The sequence below is a fragment of the Prenolepis imparis genome, unplaced genomic scaffold (genome assembly GCF_030444845.1).
Source record: "Prenolepis imparis isolate NDT839.2.m4 unplaced genomic scaffold, iyPreImpa1.0 SCAF_9, whole genome shotgun sequence".
Taxonomy (NCBI): Eukaryota; Metazoa; Arthropoda; class Insecta; order Hymenoptera; family Formicidae; genus Prenolepis; species Prenolepis imparis.
Genome location: NW_028141167.1, coordinates 14,322,292 through 14,346,483, shown reverse-complemented (window position 1 = coordinate 14,346,483; position 24,192 = coordinate 14,322,292). Strand labels below are relative to the sequence as shown.

Here is a 24,192-nt window from a genome sequence, read left to right as displayed (position 1 = left end):
TCGGTTATTTTCAATTAAACGACATATTCTGTTATTTTATTCAGCATATTTCAATATCTTTTTCATTTTTATTTTATCTCATTATTTCTAATTTCTCCAATGTTTTCTACTTGATAGTCTATATTTTATTACATACATAATAAAATACGATATAAATTTTACAATATAAAATAATAATAATAATTTTTATTTATATTGGAAATTATTATGCGAATCCATATTTATATACTTATATATATACTTATACATATACCATACTTTATATATATACTTTATATATATATACCTATACTTTAAGCAAGAATTGAAATACTTTTAATAAAATTGTAAATAAATAATAAATTAAGATTTCCCATAGTGTTAATCTATCATATTATTAATGTACATATTATATTGTTATCTTTTATATTAATTAATATAGAAATAAATCTGGCAAAATAATTTATATGTGTTATTTCTATCTTGTGTTGATCTTATAATTTTAAAACAGTTCTCTCGCGTGCCACAATTAAAAGACTAATTAAGATTTTTATCCGTAACATCCAAGGTAACAGATTGGTAATTAACCGCATGGCTATTTTCTTACCGAATCAGTTAATCCTACTGTAAGAGATAGTTTGTACTTGTGAAATCTTGATGCAGAATAACATGGCAAGCACTTTTACTTCATCCAATACACGCGTCACGTCTAGATAGGGTTTACAATTTTGCAATACAAATTATTCCTCCGGCTAAAAATACATATACAACTTTGTAATTAAACATTATAATTAACTGGCACTTAGATAATCGAGACCATCCCCTTATCCATCTGAATCTTCTCCTTGTGCAGCAATGCTGATCTGCGAGCGAGGTGAAGAAGTGAAAAGTGATTCGAAGTAGTCCGAAAATATGTCGCAACAGCATCCGTCGAGGGCATCCGGAGGCTATGTGCCTCCGAATACCCGATCAGGACGAGCTAATGCACCCGCCTCCCCATATACGCCCTCGTCTTCGCCGCATCCGCAAGGACGCGTCCCCCGTGGGCCCCCAACGCCGATTCACTCGACTCGTCCTATGTCGCCGCTCTCGTACCCTGGAATGATGATGCATCCGATGAGCCCGGTGCCGATCGGGATGCCTATCTCGCCCGGCATGTCGCCCGTCTTTGGCTATCCCACTTCGGGTTACATCCAATGTCCAAGACCACGGTGGCCTTCGCCGATCCCTACGAGCAGTCAAGCACCAAAGCCGTTTATACCGACGCAGGTATTTATTCCTATACATATATGTGCCAAGGACGACAGATTGATAATAGTCGACATTGTCGTGTAACATATCGTATGTTGCGATCGGTATTTGTTGGATCATTTAGTACTCGAATGTCTAATTCGTGAGTATATATGAACGAATCATCAGGTTAGTGCAAAAGGAGTATGTCATATTTGGAAAAAACAGATTTGAAAAAAAAATATATATATATACTTTTAGAAAAAATAGTAAGAATTTGTAGGCACAATGAGAAGTGTCAAGGTGTATGATCTGAATCAGTGATATAAAAGCAGTCATTCAACAAGAAAAAGACTCGGATTCGATTCAGCGATTTCACCCCGATAGTTTTCTCGCTTTCTTTAAAGAGATCAGGGAGGTTTATTAAAATAAAAATTTTGAATTGATCAATTCAATTAAATATCGATATTTAATTTAATTACTTGATATCAGAGCAAAAAAAATTTGTGGACAACTAATCAGTTTTTGAAACTACCATCAGCACTACCATCAACGTCTGACTTTTTCTAGCCCTTTGTAATTTAGATTTGTATTTTGAAAAAAAGTTTTTAGAACAATCACAACTGTGGCTCTAATACATTGTTCTCAAGAATTGGTCTGAAGAAGATTAAAGGGAGAAATTTTATTTAGAAAGCAACGCATGACATAACGAAGTTGAAACATTGTTTTTCTTAATTTGCAGAGTTCCTATACAAGCGATTCGGCATCTCCGATACCATGCGCGCCTCCGGAATATCTGATAGCACCCTACAGACCTGGGGATTACGAATATATCGGAGTGCCCTTAGATCATACGCAGACGGACGAGGAAAGTAGTGGTCCAAGCACAGCCGAAATCATCGCCAGTCAGAGTCAAGATTACGTGGACGAGAAGCTTGCTGAGTACCAAGCTACTATCCAGCAATTACAAGGTAAGTTTTACGAAACCTTAGAAATTGATTTGTTTTGCGTTAGGATTTCCCAGATAGCACCACATGTCCAAAATTAGAGAAGACATCTTTAAAAAGTTTTTAAGACATCTTTAAGAAGTCTTATGGTATGAATATTTTATAAAGAGATTTTAAAGGCGTCTTATATGTCCCGATTTTGGACATGTCAATTTTGGTGCTGAAGATTGATGATCGATTATATTATAAGAAGAATAATGGACATTAAATCCTCACTCATTCTTCTACAAAACCTATAATTATAGACTATTCTGCATTTTACTGATGTATTTATTTCTGACATTTTTATACAAATCGAATTCTTTCTTACGTGGGAGAAATGTGATTTTTCTCAAAAATATCGTAATTGATACAATCAAGAGACTATGATATTTTCTATATCTAAAGAGTTTATTTTCAAATTGCCAATCTAGACTTTGCAAAACAAAAATTGTATGTTATGAAGCTTATCGTAAACTATTTTATGACCAGTAAAGTATAGTTTGTTAAAATGGAAATAGATGGCTAAAAAATAAATTCTTATTTGCAATCCCAAATTTGTCGCATAAAATGAGTAAAGAAGCATTCTTACTTATCGATTTGCAAAATCATAATGGTTTATGATTAATCTTCTTGCGCAGTTCGCGAGTTCGAGACGGCATGCGTCTCACATACTCGGCAAATCGAACTGTGTGGTGCAGAGAAAATAGGATAGAATCTGTAGAGACGTGAACGAGTTATAAATAGACGTGACGAACACCTGCTGCGCATTCGCAATCGTTACGTTCGCTTTTCCTGTCCGGAGACATTTCGTTTTGCTGGATACATCGCCTCACTAATAGATTGACGGCATAAATGTTTCAAGACCGTTCTCGATTCGTATCGAAAATAATATTTCAGATATTACGTTCCAAAATTTGTCTTAGCCGGTTCTTCGACAAAATATGTTTTTAGTTTTTAGTTTTTAGTCCTTAGAGAAAGTTTAATGAAGGAGAAAATTTATTTCTTTGTTTTTTACATTAGAATGATAAGATATTTTTGTCAGCACTATTAAAATTTTTTAGCTGCGTATTTATAGTCGTTTCTCAAATCTCAAAGAATCACATTATATAATTTAATAGATGAATCTTGAAAATCAATTTGATTTCGTTCGTAACCTCGATTCAGTTAATAGATCATGGCGGATCTAGATGCGTTCATTAAAATTCTTGCCTACCTCAGGTGTGCTTAATAAATCTTGCAACTTGTGTGAACGTAACTTGTGTCTCAACGGGATAAATAGATATGAAATTGACATCGCGCATACCGATTAAATTTAATGTCTAGTAACTCGATTTTCAAGTTGACGATCTCATGCTGCGATATCGCGTCTTGTATTAAAATGCGGGATGCTTTATAATCATGGAAATCGCTGAATTTATCATGTCAGTAATGCTGAAGTAAAGTAGAATAGTTCAAGGCGTTAATAAATTTGCCTATATTATAAATATTATATCATCAATATGATAGCACTGTTTATTAGCGAAAAAAATTGATATTTGCAATGTAGTTTATTTGCTACAAGTAATAATCACTGTGGATCATTTTTTTAATCTATGAAACGATCAATCAAATCGATGGCTGCTTACGCGCAATTAATTATGTTGCATCTACGTGATGTAATTTGTATGATTCATATTTGTATTTAATCACATCTGTTAATAAGTAGCGTATATTTATGCAATATATTGCTGAAAGATTAATTAAATTTTTTAATTTTAACTTTTTTTGAACTATACAAATTGTGTAACGCATACTTTAACGCGTAACTTAAAAGAGAAGAGATAAAGTGTGTTCTCTCTTATGCCTAAGATCTTTAACTTGTTTGATACATTAAATTAACTTGTTTTTAAACTAACTTATTTCATTTCTATATGACATCCAGCTCACCGTACAACTTTACTTCAATATATTTCAACTTCAACTGAACAAGAATTAACAAAAAAACTTTTATAAGAAAGTTATCAAAGTCTTATTATAATAAGAACTTTAAATAAATATTATTTTCTTCTTGTAGTCGTTTAACTCGTTCTTTTAATAATGTTTCAAATATATATATATATATATATACAGGGTGTCCCAGATTTACCGGATCACCCGTTAATGAGAGATTTCTAGGTTTGTTTGGAGATGATTTTTTCTCAATAAAAATGTCGAGGGAGGTCATCATTTTTTGCAAGCTCCAAATTTTGCCATCTAACTATCATATATCTTTGCAACTAACAATAAGCTTTAAATTAAAAATCTATTAAATTAAATTCGATCTAAAATTAACTGAAAAATATAGTTTTGTTAATATTTTACTTCCACGAGGCTTAGTTTTTTACGAGAAACCCTTTTATTTTTAATAACTTTATAACTCAAAAATTACACTGTTCATCAAAAAAAAATTAATCGGAACAAGATGTCGTTTCTTACAGTTTTTTGGACGCTAAACACAAATCCAGTTTCCAAATTGTTCCATCACGTCACAATTTTGAGAAATTTGCAATTAAACTTGCAAGAAAAGGCTATTTTTACGAACTTTGTCATATTATGGCTACAATATGTGACGTGCTAGAGAAGTTTTATTGCAATCAAAATAAAGTATGTTGTTAGGACTTTCAACTTTCAACCTTCAAAAGGAATTTTTGGTGTCGGTTATAATTAATAAAAAAAATAAAAAATCCATAATTAAATATCAAGGCTCGTATTATGAGCTCACATTTATCTCTAAATGTACCTCTAAAGTTAGAGGTGTCTCTAAAGTTAGAGAGGCCCGTATTATGAGCTCACATCTATCTCTAGATGTACCTCTGGTCCGTATTTATAGTCGTTTCTCAAATCTCATCTCAGTCTTGAGACATAATATGGTTTAATAGATGAATTTTTAAAATCAATTTGATTTTGTTTGAAACCTCGATTCAGTAAAGATACTCAAGAGAAAATTTCAGTTAAAAATTTCAGTTAATTTTTAATCAAAATGTAACTATTGAATCGTCTGTATCTTAAGACATAAAATCCGAGTATCTAACCTAATGCGCTCTTGAGATTTGAGAAACGACTATAAATACGGACCTAAATGTATCACGATAAATGTGGCGATATTATGAGCGCACATCTATCTCTAGATGTGTCTCTAAACGTGTCACGATAAATGTGGCGATATTATGAGCGCACATCTATCTCTAGATGTGTCTCTAAACGTGTCACGATAAATGTGGCGGTATTATGAGCGCATATTTAGCGGCGCATCTAGAGGAAATCGCCTAAAAAACCTATTTTGTACCACATTTATAGCACATTTATGCTACTCTCGATAAATGTGCCCTTAGGTACATTTATTTGCGCCTCTAACTTTAGAGGCACATCTAAGAGATAGATGCGTGCCTCTAAAATTAGAGACGCAGATGAATGTACGACTAAAGTCAGTTTATCTGCATCTCTAACTTTAGAGACACATCTAAGAGATAGATGTAAGCTCTAAATGTGCGATAAATATATAATTGATTTTAGATGTACATTTATCTGCGCCTCTAACTTTAGAGGCGCCTCTAACTTTAGAGGTACATCTAGAGATAGATGCGAGCTCATAATACGGGCCCAAGTGTGTTGCAAAAGTTAACTGTGACTTACAATTAGGTCATTCTTTCGTTCCAGTGTTCAAAAAAAAGTCATTTTTTGTTGAACAGTGTTATTGATGCCTCAACATTTTCACTGAGGAAAAAGTGTTTCCAAATAATTCCAAGAATCTGCCATTAACGGTAATGATCCGGTAAGTCTGGGACACCCTGTATATATCAAATTTTTTTTCTAAAAATTATTTATATACATATATAATTATTATTTTATATATTAATTTTTTTTCAAAAATTTGAAACATTTTCTTTTTTTGTGGATGTATTTAGCCACAAGAAAACCTTCTTATCTGCAGTTGTTATCAGAGTCTTCTTCATTTTTTTATGGCTATCATAAAATCACATATATTTCATGACGTAACATGATCTCGGTTCGTAATTGCATAATAATCGATTAATCGCAAGTCGTTCAAAGTTTCAACTTTTGAAAGAGGTAACATCTGAAACGAATCAGTCTATTTGCCGGTCGGCGTCGCGCGATAAAACCGAGCAATTGAGGGGCCGGAAGGATAGGAAGAGGCAGAGGATATAAGAATTGATCGGAGTGAAAAAAAACCGCCAGGACGAGCCACGAATTCTTCGAAGGGGAATAATCAGGGTCTACCAGCGCTGCGCATCGTCTCTCATATCGTATCGCGTCATCGCGAGCAGTGGGAATGTGGCGGTGATACCAGACGGAGGAGACCTCGACAAGCCGGCAGTATCGAACCGCCGGCCGTCGCGCACGGTCACCATATACATTCCGTATTCGTGCATTTCATGCGCTCGTATATATATATATATATATGAGTATACACGCGTATACATAGCGCCAGTGCGCGCGCGCGCGCGCGTGCACACACGCCTTATTCTATGCGATCTGTATAAGTGCGCACTCTACTGGCTTGAGTACTTACGGAAAAATATTCCGAAGGAAATTGCATTTCACCGATACGATTGATAAAAGACACTACTGTCGCTACTTGTGGGTTCTAAGTAACCGAGGTGACGTCGACGCGTATGCGTCATATGCAACCCAGTGTACAAGGTGTGGTGTCGGGAGAACAGGTGTTAGGTGATCAGAGTCCGCTGAAATTAGGGCGAGGGGAACAAGAGATCCAAGTTAGATAAGTCAGACGTGGTCGATTGACAGTCTCTGGACGATGAAGTAAAAGAATAGTCTTAAATATGTCGTGGACTCCACCTAGAGATAGTCCGACTCCTCCGAGGGTGGATAGTCCCAGTGGTGGCGGCACTGGAAGTACCGGCGACACCGGCAACCCGAGAACACCACGCGGTGGTCGGCTGCGTGACCGAGTGAGCTTTTTCGAACAGATCTGGTCGGCTGGACGTAGTCCTAGTACCGAGGATCTTTTGGAGAATGCTGACGCACGCAGGGCATCCTTTCGATCGCCCACGCACCGGCGACCGTCTTCCAGAGCGAGCAACTCCTCGTTCGAGGAGAGCTTCGAGCGGCTGGTGGAGGAGGGCGAATTAAACGGCGCCAAGGTTGTCAAATTTGAGAAGATTACCGTGAGAAAGAGCGTACGGGAGATCAGTCTGGATAACGCGAGCAACAATGATGTTACGACCGTTCAGCAGCGCATGTTGATGGAGTCGAACAGAACCCCTAGCGAGGAACATCCTCTCGAGGATTCGGCCTATCAGAGTCATGATGTTCATAGTCACGGCAGTAAATCCAGTTCGGTCACTTCCTTTACGAGATTTCCCTCGGAGGAGAGTCTGTCGCAGAGGAGATGCAGTAGTCCCCGTGTAGTCCAACAATTGAGCTCGGACGATCGGCCATCCTCGGAATGGTATGCCGAGTACCGGAATCAGAGTTTCCAGAATGTCGCAGCGAGGATCGACTATATGCGCAGCAGAAGCGAGTACGACGCACACATTGCCGAGATCAAAGGTACAAATGTCACTTGATCTGATGAGAATCAAGACTGCTATTTAGAGAACTCTCTTGTCATCTTTTTCGTCATTTCGATGATTCCACGCGTCTCGCCGGCCGGCAAGATTCTTTCAGAAAGCATTGGAAATCCTCGCACAAATATCTGTGATAAATATTCTACAGATTGCCGATAGATTAATAGATTGGCAATTGCAGATTATGCGCAGTATTGTCCGTATTCGATTGAAAGATTTTGACGCATATGCATAGGATTAAGTATTGGGCTTGGTCACTTAACATATTGCAAGGACAATTAGGTTTCAGGATTTGCAGAAACTCATTTATTTCAAATTGAGTAAAAAAATTTTTAAGTCGTCCATCTCCACAATCTTAGATTTGTTTACAAACGAAAATATGTATACATATACAGAATAACCCATTTAATCTATAAATCAATATATTTTGGAAACGAGTTAAGAAAATTGAATACATAGGTGTTGAAGGAGATCTCAAAGGAGTCATCAGAAAATCACAGAAAAAATTCGATATGCGCATATGTGTGTGTGACTTTTTTATTACCTATGGTACTATTGCGTAACATCACTATTCGTGATTCAACGATAAATTGCGTATAAAACATGATACACGTTAATGATGATGCTCGCAATCACTTTAAAGTTCGTATATCTCGTATTTGTTCTCTTTTGCTCCTAAAACTTTTCCAGAGAAGATTTGGAAAAGAATTCTGCAATTTTTACTCAGCATTACATAGTAATTGAACTTATTTTTTGATACAAAATATAAATAACATTCAAGGTCAGATAGGCATAATTATCGCACATTAAATGAGACTGCAATCTAAATTATTTTCATATCTCTTCTCTCTTCTCGCACTTTCGTAATAACAATAAAAAATTCTGTCCTAATGTTAGCTATCGTCAATGACAGATTAATCGGGTTTATCTCGAAATTTTAAAAAGCAAGCTCATTAAGAGAGAGTATCTCGTATCATATCCTCGCGCATGCAGTGAAAGGTTGCCAATTATCCTTAATGATAGAAAAGCAGAATTTCTGGCATGAGTTCTCTCACATGCCGCAGTTTCTGCAATTTGCCCGATAAGTGACGTGCATGTGCTCCTGTAACATGCGATCATACTTCATCATCTGGGAAACACCAATTATCAAATTAAGAAACAATTTCGCAAACAAATATAGACTCCGCTGGACTAATGAAAAGTGACACCGTACTATATAATGAACTTTTTGATTTTACAATTAAATGGTTTACTTGCGATGGATCTTTGGTTTTTAAAATCATGCTTTGTTTTGATCAAAGTTTTATCTAAAATTTTATCGTTAGGATGTTGTTGAGATTTTAAAGGCTTTTTAAAATTCTTATTAAATAATTGAAGAAATTTATGATAAAATATTTGTTTCCCCAAATGTATTTCTATATTCCAGAAAAGATCTTTTAAAAACAGTATTAGAGAGCGTGAAGTACGCAATAATCACTATTTATATGTTCACTAGTATATGTTATTACATGTACAAATTTTTATTTTTACCACGCAAATTATTTATTAATCTAATTTTTGATATCGTATATCAATTAACGAGTATTTGACACGCTAAGCTTCGAATTAAATGCCGTGATAAGACAGCACCTTTCCATAAAGAGTCATATAGATATATATTCGCACGTCTAATAAATCGCTTGAATTATCGTATGAATGTCAAGGCCAATGCTTAGTTATCTCTAATCTCAGGGCTGGCTTTTCGATTAGTGTTGAAGTCGTTAAGCCCGCTTTACTGGTCAAATATGAAGTAGGTCAGCGGTTGGCCATCAGACTTACTTACAAGGGACATGTCACAACTGTCCGGAACCGATTTGATTCTTCTTCAAATATGTTGTTAAATACACAAATCTAAAAGACACGTATTTTTTATATGTGCGGATATTGAGTTTTAAGGGGTGAAACACCCCTTTAAAGAAAAACGGTATTTTTCTTTAGGATCGAATATCTGGTAAACTATAAGAGGTAGAAAAAAAAGACGTATAACAAATTTTAATGGCTTGAAGAGTACTTTAAAGTTATATGAACAAAATTTTTTTATTTTCATTTTTTTTTAAATACCCTCATCACTTAATTTTTATTTTTCAAAATAAAAAAATTTTGTTCATATAACTTTAAAGTACTCTTCAAGCCATTAAAATTTGTTGTACGTCTTTTTTTCTACCTCTTATAGTTTACCAGATATTCGATCCTAAAGAAAAATACCGTTTTTCTTTAAAGGGGTGTTTCACCCCTTAAAACTCAATATCCGCACATATAAAAAAATATATACGTGTCTTTTAGATTTGTGTATTTAACAACATATTTGAAGAAGAATCAAATCGGTTCCGGACAGTTGTGACATGTCCCTTGTTAGATCGGATTATTGTCGGAAGAAAGGCTTCCTTCTTGTCATAACAATGCAATATATCCGCTAATTTCATCACATATGAAATATAATAGAAACTAGTAATGCGGAAAAAACAATTTCGCGAAGCCAATCCCCTCATAAAGAGGGGATTAATAAATGTACATATTTACTGAAGGATTTTTTCTGAAATTTTAATTTTGCGAAACAGTTTGCCTATTTACTTATTTTTATATCGAATTTTAATGATAAATTTAATGATGAAACGCAAGAGACAAACGTTTCGCTACTTTTTATATGCGACAATAAAATTATACTAACAATAAAATTTTAATAATTCCATTTTTATTCCTTAGAAAGCGATTTATTGACTATTAATTTTTATGATCATATTTAATGACCGTGTTGTGATCATTATTTTGACAAGACAAAATTTCCGGAAAATATTTGGCGTTTAATAGTTACAAACATGGTGAAATAACTGAAGAAATGGATATCACATATTAATATCTTAAAAGTAGAATATTCGATATAATCAAAACCAATATAATTATGAGACAAAGTTTGAAAACAAAAAAAAAATTTTAATAATTATGGATATTGCTTTCTCTCTCAAACGAACAAGCTTAGCGAGCATTTTTACATTTAATTATATTCCTAATAATATATATAATTATATACAGGGTGTCCAGTAATAATCGCCCCATTCATCGTGTACAGATAGAGCGAGTTAAACCGAGTAGAAAAGTCCTCTTTCGTTTTGCGAGCTTCGCAATAATGATTGAATAAATGAGAAATTAATTAAATTTTCTCGCGGCAAGAATAGACAGCCCAATGTTACGCAATTACTAAGCGTATGATAAACAGAGCCGTAGCATGTCAACAATAACACGCTAGATAATACCAAGGTGACGAATACTTTGATTATTGATAATTCGTTGCCGAAATAATTTTATGAACTAGTGAAGATATACATAATCTGCGCGATATATTCTACAGCCTCTCGTTGTCTTTCGCACAATGAGAGCGTAAAAGTAAGGGTCCATATATTATCATATTATCATGCGTAATATCATGTGAAATGCGATAATTCCGTATAATTATTATAATTAGCAATTATCAGCCCGTACGATCGATTATTTTAATATGCTTGTATAATTTAATATTCCTCGTACGTAAAACATTTCGGCAATACTTAAAACTTAAAGTCAAATATATTTCGTCTGATGCTATTTTGTCGTTTAATTTTTCGACAATCTAAATATAATTCGGATCGAGAACGCGCAGTAAAACAATCGAATCGCAGAATCGAATAAATAAAATAAAGATGAGCTCCGTGATACATTAATCGTCTAACAATAAATCTAATAAATAATTAATTTATATACTTTAAAATATTTATATAATTTAATATTCCGCGTATATACAGGGTGTGTATTATATAATAAACTATATATAATCCAAATATCTTAAAAAAGAACTGATATATCTGATAATCTAAATGTAATTACCATAAATTTAGGTAAACGATATATAAATCTTCGCTTAAATTTGAAAAATGAATCTATTAAAAATAAACACCGAAAAACGATTATAAGATCTTACATTTACGATTAATCTCAAACGCATGCATTTCCAATCAAAAATAAATACATGGACATGGAGAGAAGAATTCCTCTCTTTACATTACCATTCCTAAAAGACAAAATCTAATCTAACTCACAATTTAATTCTTATAAAATATAATTCTCTTAATTATATATAACATAGATAAAATAAAAGTTATTAAATTTTAAAATTATTAATTAATATTAGTTTTATGTTATTTTCGATTATATTGCTTCATTTTTATTTATATCTTAAAACAATTTACAGAATTTTTTTTTTTTTTCTTTTTTTTATTATCAATTTCAGCGTTTAGAATATCTTTAATTAACATTTTCATATCAATTATCGGAATCATTATATCATATATTATTATTATTGTGATGATTGATATACACTTTTTTTTACGTGTATTTATTTTTATTAAATTTATTTATATATTACATCATAGCTTTTTATTTTTTTTTTTTTATATTTATATATATCAATTTTTGTCTATTTAAATCACAGATTTCTATAATATCCTAGATCGAAAACTTCTTATATATCATCCGTATATCCGTGTATAACTATGATTTTACGTATTTTTTACGTATAATTTAAACAGTCACATTAACAAAAGACACATTCTTTATAACTTTATTTCGCATTTCACTCTTCTTATGTAATACATAAATACATAAATATAAGATACGTCCGAAAGTTAGCAGTTTCAGTCTAACATATTATATAAAAGTCCGTGATTTAAATTAAATAGACCACCACAGTATCACCAAAGTATAACAGGCGTGCAAACTCGATTAATGTGAAATGTCATCGTAAAAATAAAATATATTGGTTTATAAGAGATTCATTTATTTGGCTGTTTTTCTGTTTCATAATTCATTCCGTCTCGTTGGAGAAGAAGACTTCGTTTGACCTCATTCTCGAGAACTTGTCCTACTTTTTACTCTGACAATGAGAGAGTCTCACCCTTCTCTCTTTTAGAAACCAATACAAACTAACTCTGGATGCTGTCATCTCTTGTACATACAGGGTATCCGATAATAATTGCATTACTTCTCTTATGCAGATAGAGCAGATTAAACCGAGCAGGAAAGTTTTCTATCGTTTTATGATCTTCACAATAATTAATGAGTAGTTAATTTTAAATTTCAAAGAGAAATTAATTTTTTTTAAATTGATCAATCAGCGCGAGAAAATGACATTATTAGACATATGACGAAGCATTGGAATTAATAAATAATCAAATTTAATTATGTATTGCGTCTAACAATTAGAAAATTCATAAACTCATCATTGAGATGAATCAGCATTCAGTTAATTGTATACAGTTCGACAAAAAATAACTATTTTGAGCACAAAAACAAAATCAATCACTTCCTAAAGTTTTTTTAATATTAAATTTAATTGTGATGTCCAAATTGTTCCATCACGTCACAATTTTGAAAAATTTGCAAATTAAAGTTGGAAAAAATGACTATGTTAATGTATTTTGTCATATTATAGCTACTATATATAGGTATATGACGAAGTTTTATTGCGAGTACGAAATTAAATATGTTGTTAGGATTTTTAGCTCTCAAAAAAGAATTTATCGTGTCAATTATTTTATAATGTTGATAAGATATTTATAGTTAAATAAAGAGTCTATCATAAATTAGATCATTGAAAACCTACTAAGTGTTCAATAATGTTTATTTAAATTTATAGGTTTTTTTAAGTCGTTGAATACGAATCTAATCAAAATTGACAAAAATTATATAGATTTTTGTATAAACATGTCAATTTTTACTAAAATTCAAACATTTTTTAATTTTGATATCTATTTTTAATTTCGCCATTTTAAATTTGTCTATTTTGATCGTATTCAGCTACCTAACAAATTCTTAGGTTAAATAAATATAATTAAATATTATTTGATAGATATTTAATGATCAAATTTGCAACAGATTTCATAAATTTAACCATAAATATTTTATTAATTATAATAGACATAACAAATTCTTTTTTAGGATTAAAAATTTTAATTTAGAATACCTACTTAATTTTGTGTGTAGTTGCAATACAATTTCTCCAATACATTGCATCGTAGTTATAATATGACAAAATATATTGAAATAGTTATTTATATTGCAACTGCAATTTTCTTAAAATTGTGACATAATAGAACAATTTGGAAACTAGAATTGTCTAGAATTTAGCGTCAAAAAAACTACGAGGAATTACTAGTCTTGTTCTTGTTTTTTTTCTTAATTATGTGTTATTCGCTATATCTATCTTATATGATTCTTTACAACGGCACGCGATTGTCTCTAGTTACTTTAAACGATCAACGTTTATTTCCTTCTCGCATGATCAAGCTGAACAAGTTGAACAAGCAACGACAAGTAATATTTAGCGCTGCAAATGTTGAAAACAATCTGACTTTTGTGAGAGAGAGAATTGATCATTCTGATTTTAAATTTCTCTACCTTGTGCTATGTTATTGATCTACCTTCTTATATAAAAATTAATCGATTGTAAAAATAAGTTGATTAATAGACGAAAAGAAACTATATATATATATATATATATATATAATAATAATAAAAAAAAATAAAATAAAAATTAATTTTAATCATCTCAGTTAAAAATGATGAATTATACATCTCATGTGTATTATGTACCTATATTTTATAATTATGTATTTTATTTTATATTTTATAATTATTTCACACAAAACATTAAACTATATTATATAGATACAGAATGTACAAACACATGATCTTAATTTTCATAACAGATTCTGTAATAAATTTACAATATATTTTTGATAAAATATATCGAAAAAAAAAATTTCTTTATTATTATTCTTTCTAATTTCTATATATGTATATATTGTGTAATGACGATAATATAAATAGACCACTTTAATATTCTATCGAGATAAAACTCTACTAAAAATTAATCGAAAAATATGATTTTGTTATCTATTAGTAGTTGTTTTTGCAAACAGCTTTCAATTTTATTCAAGTTTGTTTGAAAATATGAGTCATAAAATGAAGGTACGAGTTATAAAACTATACATTGTTCTTAATGTACATGTATATATTTTTGTCGAATATGTAAAATTTCCTTGCTGTTATGTTGATTTTTACAACCGCATAGTTACCTTTCATGACGCTGTATAATGAGGCCTATTAATATATTGCCTTTAGCCTTTGACTACCTATCTTTTTCAAAGTTTATTCGGACGAACACGTGAAATGCACGAGTACTTTGCCATTCTGAATTGTCACGGAAACTAGAAATCACGACATTCGATATAGGGTCGACTGAAATTAAACTTACATAATCAATATGTCGCGTGTTTCTGCTTATGATAAAGATGCATCTGTCTTCTTCATCATACAGGGTCGGTCGGAAAACGTATAATAGTACATTTTTTTTAAATGTAAATTTTCTGTATAAAAATAAATCAAAAACGTCGAATAAAATTTTGTTGTACAAGATTTTGTTTCGAGAAACTTGACTTTAAAATTTGCAAAATTCATAATATATATTTAAGCTTTTTTAAGATTGAATGACTTGTAATAATTTTATATTATTGTCAAATTTGTGTCGACAGCATTTACAGTTCAATAAAAAAATAACTCTTTTTCGAACACAAAAAAAAGACTAAGACGTTTTCAAAAGTCTTTTTGATTCTGAATACGACTTTGTTTTACAAATTAATTTTTATCACGTCGCAATTTTGAGAAATTTGCAATTAAAGTTGTAAAAAATGGTAATTTTAATGTATTTTGTCATATTTTAGTTACAGTATGCAACATGTTACAAAAGTTTTACAACCTACTACAATTAAAATTAAGTATTAGGACTTTCTTTATTAAAGTTATTAGAATTTTCAACTCTCAAAGAAAATTTTTTGTGTCAACTATAGTTAATAAGACATTCATGTTAAATATGAGCTCAACTGCGGAAAAATTACAAATTAAATTATTGAGGATTTATCATATACTTTTCAATTAAATTTATTCAAATTAAAATAGGTTTTTTAGGTAACTAAATATGAATTTAATGTAAAAATTGATAAATTCGAAATGTATACATGAATTGTAAAAATCCAAATATTTTTCAATTTTGATATCTATATTAATTTTATTTTAATTTGTAAATTTTGACATTGAATTAATATTAAGCAATCTAAAAAAATCCTTAAGTCTGAATAAATAAAATTGAATAATAATTACTTTTTCTAGGCTTTAATACATTTAAGAATTAAATGTTAAAAAAAATGTTTATATATGATTATATATTATTAATAATTTTATCCACAATAAAATATTTGTTCCAAGAAATGGGACTATGATCAAACATTTGGTCACGCGTGCGTTAATCAGTTATTATGTTTTTGCATGTGAAAAAAGTTTCTTGCCAAATTCTCACTTCTAGCATCATAATTCAAGGTAATATAGGCCTGTAGGCAGTGAAGGAAATTGTGTAATCGGCATTCATTATGTAGGCACTGTCTCTCGTGTGTGTTTACTCACCAAACGACCGTAACCATGACACTCGCAATGGTAATGAGAATGCGTGGAAAAATATTCTATCCTTTCACACACATACAATAAAGAGCTCCTGCGCACAGGATGCGTCAACGCATTACGCATAGTAAGACACGATGACCAATCGATTTACTGTTTGTCCGTAAGAGCGAAAGGTTGATTGGCTGGCACGTCCTGTGTGCAGAACGCAATAGCCAATCGAATTACAGTTTGTCCATAAGAGCAAAAAATTGATTGGTTGGCGCGCCCTGTGTACAGGAGCCTTTTATAACATTGAAAGAATAGAATATTTTTAAGCATTCTCTTTTACCATTCATTACCATTCGCGAGTGTCAGGTTACGGTCGTTCGGCGAGTAAACACATGTGAAAGATGAAATGTCTACGATGAATGCCCTAATCTGTGCTGCGATGCAACATAATCTTCAACTTTGTCCATAATTTGCGATCAAATATCTCTCATAAATAAAGCGACGATAAAGACCAACGATAGTATATAATTTCTTCTTATGATTTCCCAAACATATCGTTCGTCAAACATATCGCTAAAGTTCAATAAGTCAATGTTTCTTTAAGCCGCTATCACATGCGCGTCGATTATAGATTCTACGAGTTCCACGTGGTCATTAAAATGTGCTCTTTTTTTATTATACTTTATATTATACTTTATATTTTATTAATTTTATAATAAAAATATTAATATTAAAAGTATTTCGTGTCGCCAGTGAAGAAAAATTAAGAGGTGAAATATTAAAACGACCCAACTGGCTAAGATGATCTTTATTAATTCGACATAAAACAATAAAGACTACGTTTCGACCTTTGGTTCAGGTCCTTTTCAAGTCTAAAATTAAATAAATTAATGATACAAAAATATGAAAAATAACGGACAAAAATATTAATTATATAATTTTGAAAATTTTTAGAAAATATTAAAAATATTAATATTTTTATAATACAATACACTATATATATAAATTGTTTTTATAATTCTATATATGGTTCCAAAATTATAATTTAATATAAAGTTTCAAAATTATCTGAGAGAAAGAGAGAGAAATTTCTAATTAGAATTTCTTTCAATTTAAAAACAAGTTAATTTAAAAACACTTTTGTTTAGCAAGAATATCGAGGAACATTCACACTTATTATGTGTCTTAAGGTGAACTTAAGATGCTATTAAAATAGAATATTTTTATCGTTGTCAAAATAATATAATTTAATCGTCTATTTTCTTTTTTAAATTTTATTTTGCCAAACATATCTATTTTTAATTATTATTTATATAAAATTATAACTGTTTATATTTTTTATAAATTGATTTTAAATCAATCAAAAAATGTGAAAAGGACATTCTGTGATTTAAAGCTCTTATAGTCTCTTATTGATATCATATTAAATTATAACAGAAATTTATTGTAGACAGAAATTATATGAATTTTATTCTTGCAAACTACATCGAAATTAATACGTTTTTTTGAATGCGTTTATGAGAATATGGATGAGTAAAATATGCCGCAAACTCCTTTTCATTTATGAACTAATAAATAGCAATAAACCTTGATCAATTGTAAGATTCATTTACATTAAAAATGTAGTACACATATACAGATGAATTATACATGCATTTATTAACATAGTATAACAAAAAAGTAAATTTACATATTTTACTAATCCATATTTTTAAATAAGAGTGATCGCAGCTTTTTTTATGTATTTCGCAAGAAAAAAAATATGATTTTTCGCTTTTTGACGTGATAATTCAATATGATTGCAATGAAAGACACAGAAACCTTAATACCTCGTTCTTTAAACTTCTTGTTATCTGCATATGTGTATATATGTATGTGCGAGTTTGAGATTATATGCATTCTCGTTAATGCTATCGAGAAAAGATTTTGTAAAGCGGAATGTGTCCTAGCTTAAATTCGAAAACAAATACTCTTTTAATATTTTCTTAAATATTTTTCTGAACTGCAAATATTTTAAAGTCGTATGTTGACTTCCACATTTTTCGAGACAGTTTATAAAAGAAAAATTAAAAAATTAATGTCAAAAATTTTTTATACACGCCATCCGAACGAGAAACTAAATAAAACCATGAGCTTTGAAAGATTCGCTTATTCATAAATGAAGAAAAATTGCGTTGCGACGACACGTTTTCGTTAATTATCAGTTTTGCTTATTACAGTCGCACATAATAAATGAGTTGCGCTTTGATGCGTGAATCCGTAAAATAATTGTACAACGTGAAGATATAATATATGATGAGGCTAAAGGTTCGATGAAAAGGAACACTGTTCCACAGGGCTATGATGTTGGTGACATCAAACGCCATTTTATTTCGGGAACGACAGATTTTTGTTGTGTGTGTGTGTGTGTGTGTGTGTGTGTGTGTGTGTGTGTGTGTGTGTGCTTCTAGGAATTATTGTAATATCAATTCGTACACTCACATGTGTTGGCGGAAAAAAAGAATCTTAATTTAAATTGCATACATTAAATGTTATGGCTATAAATATCTTTATTGTAAAACATTATCTTTTTTCATACGTAAGAAGATAATTAAGTATCCATTTAAAGAATATTATTGCTAAAAATAGACGAGATACTTTAACGTAAAATTTTAATAATTTATTACACAAAAAAACGTGTAGATTTAAAAATTATTTGTAAATAAAATGTTTATAAATTCATATTTAAAAAATGAAAAATTTAAAAGCGCTTTTATTGCGCAACCAAAAAGCGTAATCTATATTCGCCTATTGGCTTTTACACAATTTTTTCTCTTCCTGCAGCCGGAACGTATTGAGAATGAAATTTGCATATTACCAAAAATTTATGTGACAATTTAATGTTCGTCTTACGATTATGCACCTGCAGGTATAACACACCTGCCAGTTGCATTTATTATCGCGCTTGTATATATCTCGTACACACATAGTATAACCCAATCATAGGTGGAAAGATAAAAAGTGACGGCAGATTTAAAAATAAAACGACACTAATGTATTTCGCATATAATCCTTATAACTGATTTCAACAATTCGCAAAAACTCACGAGAAATTATAAACACTATTTCACGTATCCTTCATTATACATATTGCATATTATGCATGTTTACATAATGCATATTTACATAATGTATATTCATTCTCGAAAATGTGCCGCAATTTCAAGAATAAATATTTTTAAAAATTTTACGAAATTTTACACGAAAATAATTAATCCAATTTTATATAAAACTTATAATATATCTGATTTTTTATTTCTTCTCTCTCTCTTTCAGACGAACAAGAACGCGTGCAGAAGAAAACCTTCATAAACTGGATAAACTCTCATTTGTCGAAGGTGAGTCAAGAATAAATATTTATGTTGCCTTTACAAAACAGCGAAGAGAGATTCGCAACTCAGCAACTTTTACGCGAAGATATCGCATTTATGTTTTCACCGATAAATACTTTGATAACGCGATGGAAGCTATCGATGAGCCGATTCTATTTCTTTATTTTCTTGTTTGAGATTATGCAACGGTCTCTAGATCCTTACGTGACGCGTAATAAAACGCTCTAGTATCGTGCTATCGAAACTCGAACGCGGTCTGATCCGTACCTGGTTCTCAAGTTTCGATACTCTCCTATTTCCGCATCCTTCAGAACTTGCCTTAGTACGGAAACTCCACTTGTCATGTATCAAAAGTAGCAAAGTTGTTAAAACGAACGCCCTATTCGTTGTTATGTACAGAGAATAATAGATAAAAATGATGTACATTGTCAAATAAAGAATAACTAACGAACAAGTAAAATTTGCTATACAGGGTATCTAATTTTAATCTATCGTAAATTTTGCAGAGAGCGGTCATAAAGAAAAATGTTTCATATAAAAGTTTTTTGACTTTGAGGAGGATATAAGATGGTGTCATCGGTTTGACATTGGATAATCATTTGAAGATCACATAGAGGTCACCTTCAATTTCTTAAATAGAACCTATTATTTTTAATTGCATATTCATTTCTTAAATATTTTTTGAGTTATAAGGCTTGAAGTTAACAATTTTTTGACATAAAATGTAAAATATCTTGTAAAATATTCAGTTTTCGGTAATCTTACCTTAATACCTTTATGCACGGAATAATGAGACCAATCAATTGGTGTAAAGAAAACAGATAATTGTTTAAACAAATTTATGTAATTTGCAACATACAGTTGCGTACTTTTTCTTAAAAGCAACTATGTGTTTTCTTTACACCAATTGATTGGTCTCATTATTCCGTCCATAAAAGTATTAAAGCAAGATTACCGAAAACTGAATATTTTACAAGATATTTTACATTTAATGTCAAAAAATTGTTGACTTTAAACCTTATAACTCAAAAAGTACTTAAAGAAAAAAATAACTTTATTATAGTGTTTTGAAAAGCTCTCGAGATAAGCTACAAGAATGTGCAATAAAAAATAATAAGTTTCATTTAAGAAATTAAAGGTGACCTTTATGTGATCTTCAAACAACTATCCAAGGTCAAACCAATGACATCATATTATGTTCCCCTCGAAATCAAATCCCCTCCAAATCAAACTTTTGTATGAAACATTTTTCTCTACGATCGCTTCCTGCAAAGTTATGAGAGGTGATAGATTAAAATTGGACACCTTGTATATTGTTTACAGATTTATACGATCGGAAAACGACGAAAATTCAATTTATTGCAATCGGAATTTTTTCTCGGAAAAACTATGAAACTATTAATCACATTTATTTCCTTATATTATTATTACATTATTATAATAAATATATTATTATAATATATATATGTATATATATATATATGTATATTATTATAATAACTCCCAAAATTGAAAAAGAAATGTGTCTGCCGGTGCACAAAAATATAATCATATCTACGTAGAAACGTAACATTATTCAAAAAACATATCATTTTTTTATATGTAATTTTAAAAATTACATATCATCGAAAAGAAGCGTATTTACCATTTTTTTGTGTTTTGAAAATAAAACTTTATATAAAATGTATATCTAATGAATAAAATTACAGAATTATTCACTTTTATTATTTATATAGCTATCAAAATATGCAATCTCAGCAATGTCTGCCATTAGACATATTGATAAACTCGTGAGGAATGAATTATGATTGATACAAAACTCGAGAGAAGGATATTATTATACATTTCTCTCAAAAGAAATGATATATTGCAATCGAACAAATATACTCACACACACACACACACGTGCGCACGCGCACTATTATTAACCCTTTTAATTATTCAAATTGTCAAATTATACAATTTTTGTTCAATGACCTTTACTAATACGAAGTAATACAAATAATATATATACACAAAAGTGTATATACAAAAGTGTATAAAGTATTTATAATCATATATCGATATACAACATAAAATGTTCTCTCAACCTAAAATGTATTATTTTTTACATATTATTTTAAAAATAGTTGAAAACAATTATTTAACAAAACAACGTTATCATTTTTTTGTACTTTGAAGATGAATTTGATATAAAATATATATCTATACTTAATGAATAAAATCACATAAAATCACATAAAATTATTCACTGTTGAATCATTGAATAGTCTAACTGCCAAAATACGCAATCTTTATAATAACTCCCGTTCAATAATGTTTTTGTTGTAATCTCGAAAAGAAAGTATTACAATTTTGTTTATTTTTCAAAAGTAATGTGTTGAACTTTTTATTAAATAATAAAAAAGAATAAAATTACTCACATTGCTAAAGTAAACATAGTGAAAGACTCAGCTGACATCAGCGACAATAAATTTTAACTTTAAACTTTCGACTTATTAAGTTTATATGATTTCTTAAAGAGATTATACTTTTCTGAATATTACATAAATATGATCCATCATAATTTAATAAATTATTTTTTTTGCACAGAGAGTACCAACACTTCATATCAATGATTTAATCGAGGATTTGAAAGACGGGACGCGCCTTCTCGCGTTACTTGAAGTTCTTTCAGGGGAGAAATTGGTAATGAAATATATTTATACGCTATCATTTGAAACAAACATTACTAAAATCAATTGTTCAAATCATGTGTAATCTTTCAGCCCGTGGAAAGGGGCCGTAATTTAAAGAGACCGCATTTTCTCAGTAATGCCAACACCGCGCTACAATTTTTACAAAGCAAAAAAGTAAATATATCTCAGATATTCTATTTTAAATTAATATACTAACGAAAAATTGATATTCAAGCTTTTTATTTAATACCTTTGCAGATCAAATTAGTGAATATAAATTCGTCCGATTTGGTCGACGGACGACCGCCGGTTGTATTGGGCTTAATATGGACCATCATTCTGTATTTCCAGGTATTTATAGTCATTCGGATATTATATTAGCTATATACGTAATGACAACTGTAAAAGAGCACCATTGTAATTAGTAGCTGCTTAAATGTAGCTCATGGTAAAACATATCACGTAATAAAAAGTATTGTATTCTATGATTGAGCAGCACCATATTTTTTATACTACTACACGAGGATTAACTTTGCGTTTTCTAATGTATCTTCCTCAAGATGCAATATTAGACTCACAAATTGAATAAAAGCAAAAGGCGCTAGACTACGAATAATTCTAAGCTTGCGATGCGTAAGTTTTAATTCTGTGGTATAAATCCACACTTTTATTAGCAAGCTTAATATATCGAATTAACTTCTAAATGTTAATTGTAATTGATAAAATTATTTTCAACTTATGATAACGTGATTCATATATAATCTAAAATACTTTCAACTGACTTCGCGTATAAATAAATTAGATAAATTAATCCTTGTTGTAAAAAAAAGTAAGTTGTGTCATTTTGCTAACTATATGTTCCAATAAACAAGCTACGATCAAAGGATCGCAAACGGGTGAGTAGTGAATAAAATAAGATCGTCAACTATATATAAATGATTTTGAACATTCTAGAAAAGACAAGACAAAGTGCACTTGCATGATATTGTTCATCTCATTAATACACGCACGCCAGATTATCTTATTTCTAGGCTTGAAAAGAAGAAAACATTGTACATACTTGACTTGATCGATCATTTTTCTTTTAGATCGAGGAAAACACGAGGGCTCTCGAATATCTTGGACAAACTTGGGGCAGCCAAAGTAGTCTGGAAAGCCTCTGCACTCAGGGTTCGGCGGCGAGCGAAAGGAAACGCATCAGTAGTGAAAAGTGGAAACAAGGAGCACGGAAAACCTTGCTTCAGTGGGTCACCAATGCCTTGCCCAAGTCAGTACTTTATCGAATTATCGAATTTTGCGTAATAAATTTACCCACGTGGAGTTTTTGATCATTTTACAATGTCGAGATTGGAAACTTCTTTGTTCTTCAGGAACATTGATATACAAGTTCGAGATTTCGGTGAAAGTTGGAGAGACGGAAATGCCTTCTTAGCTATCATCGATACCATAAAGGCCAACTTAGTGAATATAGCAGCTATGAGGGAAGTATCGAACAAAATTCGGCTTGAAACAGCCTTCCAGATCGCCGAAGACAAATTAGGTATTGCTCGATTGTTGGATCCTGAGGATGTGGACGTTCCTCAACCTGACGAAAAATCGATCATGACATACGTTGCCCAATTTTTGCACAAATATCCGGAACCAGGAAACGTAGCTCCTGATTCTTTCGCTGCCGTACAAGAAGAGTACAATAGTCTTCTTAATTGGCTAAACGAGAAAGTCAGGCATCTCGAACAATTTGACAGAACCAACGCTTTCCCACAAAGCTATTCGGTACTTTTTAAAGCTCTTTAATTCTCAATAGATAATTTTATATAATTTTATTTAAATTTAATATAATTTATTATAAGACTAAAAATTATAAAGA

The 24,192-nt window shown here is 30.9% G+C and overlaps 1 protein-coding gene and 1 long non-coding RNA gene across 12 annotated transcripts in view; one reads left to right on the top strand and one right to left on the bottom strand.

The window, feature by feature from the left end:
- Positions 1-364: 364 nt before the first annotated feature.
- On the bottom strand, positions 365-16,917 carry LOC145940951 (uncharacterized). 2 transcript variants are annotated; one of them, XR_014426094.1, is made up of 2 exons: positions 16,292-16,917; positions 365-1,207 (listed from the first exon to the last, which is right to left on the bottom strand). It is a non-coding gene; the product is annotated as an uncharacterized LOC145940951 (long non-coding RNA). The 2 variants fall into 2 exon arrangements; XR_014426095.1 differs by lacking the exon at positions 16,292-16,917 and adding an exon at positions 6,748-6,824.
- The window catches only part of Msp300 (Muscle-specific protein 300 kDa), a 106,170-nt gene continuing 88,539 nt past the window's right edge, over positions 6,562-24,192 (top strand). For 3 of the 10 annotated variants that reach the window (XM_083046624.1, XM_083046627.1, XM_083046622.1), the window contains exons 1-8: positions 6,572-7,748; positions 19,592-19,653; positions 22,240-22,335; positions 22,416-22,499; positions 22,584-22,676; positions 23,198-23,221; positions 23,414-23,592; positions 23,696-24,098. In XM_083046624.1, coding sequence (XP_082902750.1) covers positions 7,019-7,748; positions 19,592-19,653; positions 22,240-22,335; positions 22,416-22,499; positions 22,584-22,676; positions 23,198-23,221; positions 23,414-23,592; positions 23,696-24,098 — 1,671 coding nt within the window. In that variant the 5' untranslated portion in view covers positions 6,572-7,018. Of the gene's footprint in view, positions 7,749-19,591; positions 19,654-22,239; positions 22,336-22,415; positions 22,500-22,583; positions 22,677-23,197; positions 23,222-23,413; positions 23,593-23,695; positions 24,099-24,192 lie in introns of those variants that run through there. The other 7 variants (XM_083046628.1, XM_083046626.1, XM_083046632.1 and 4 more) reach the window with 6 other exon arrangements.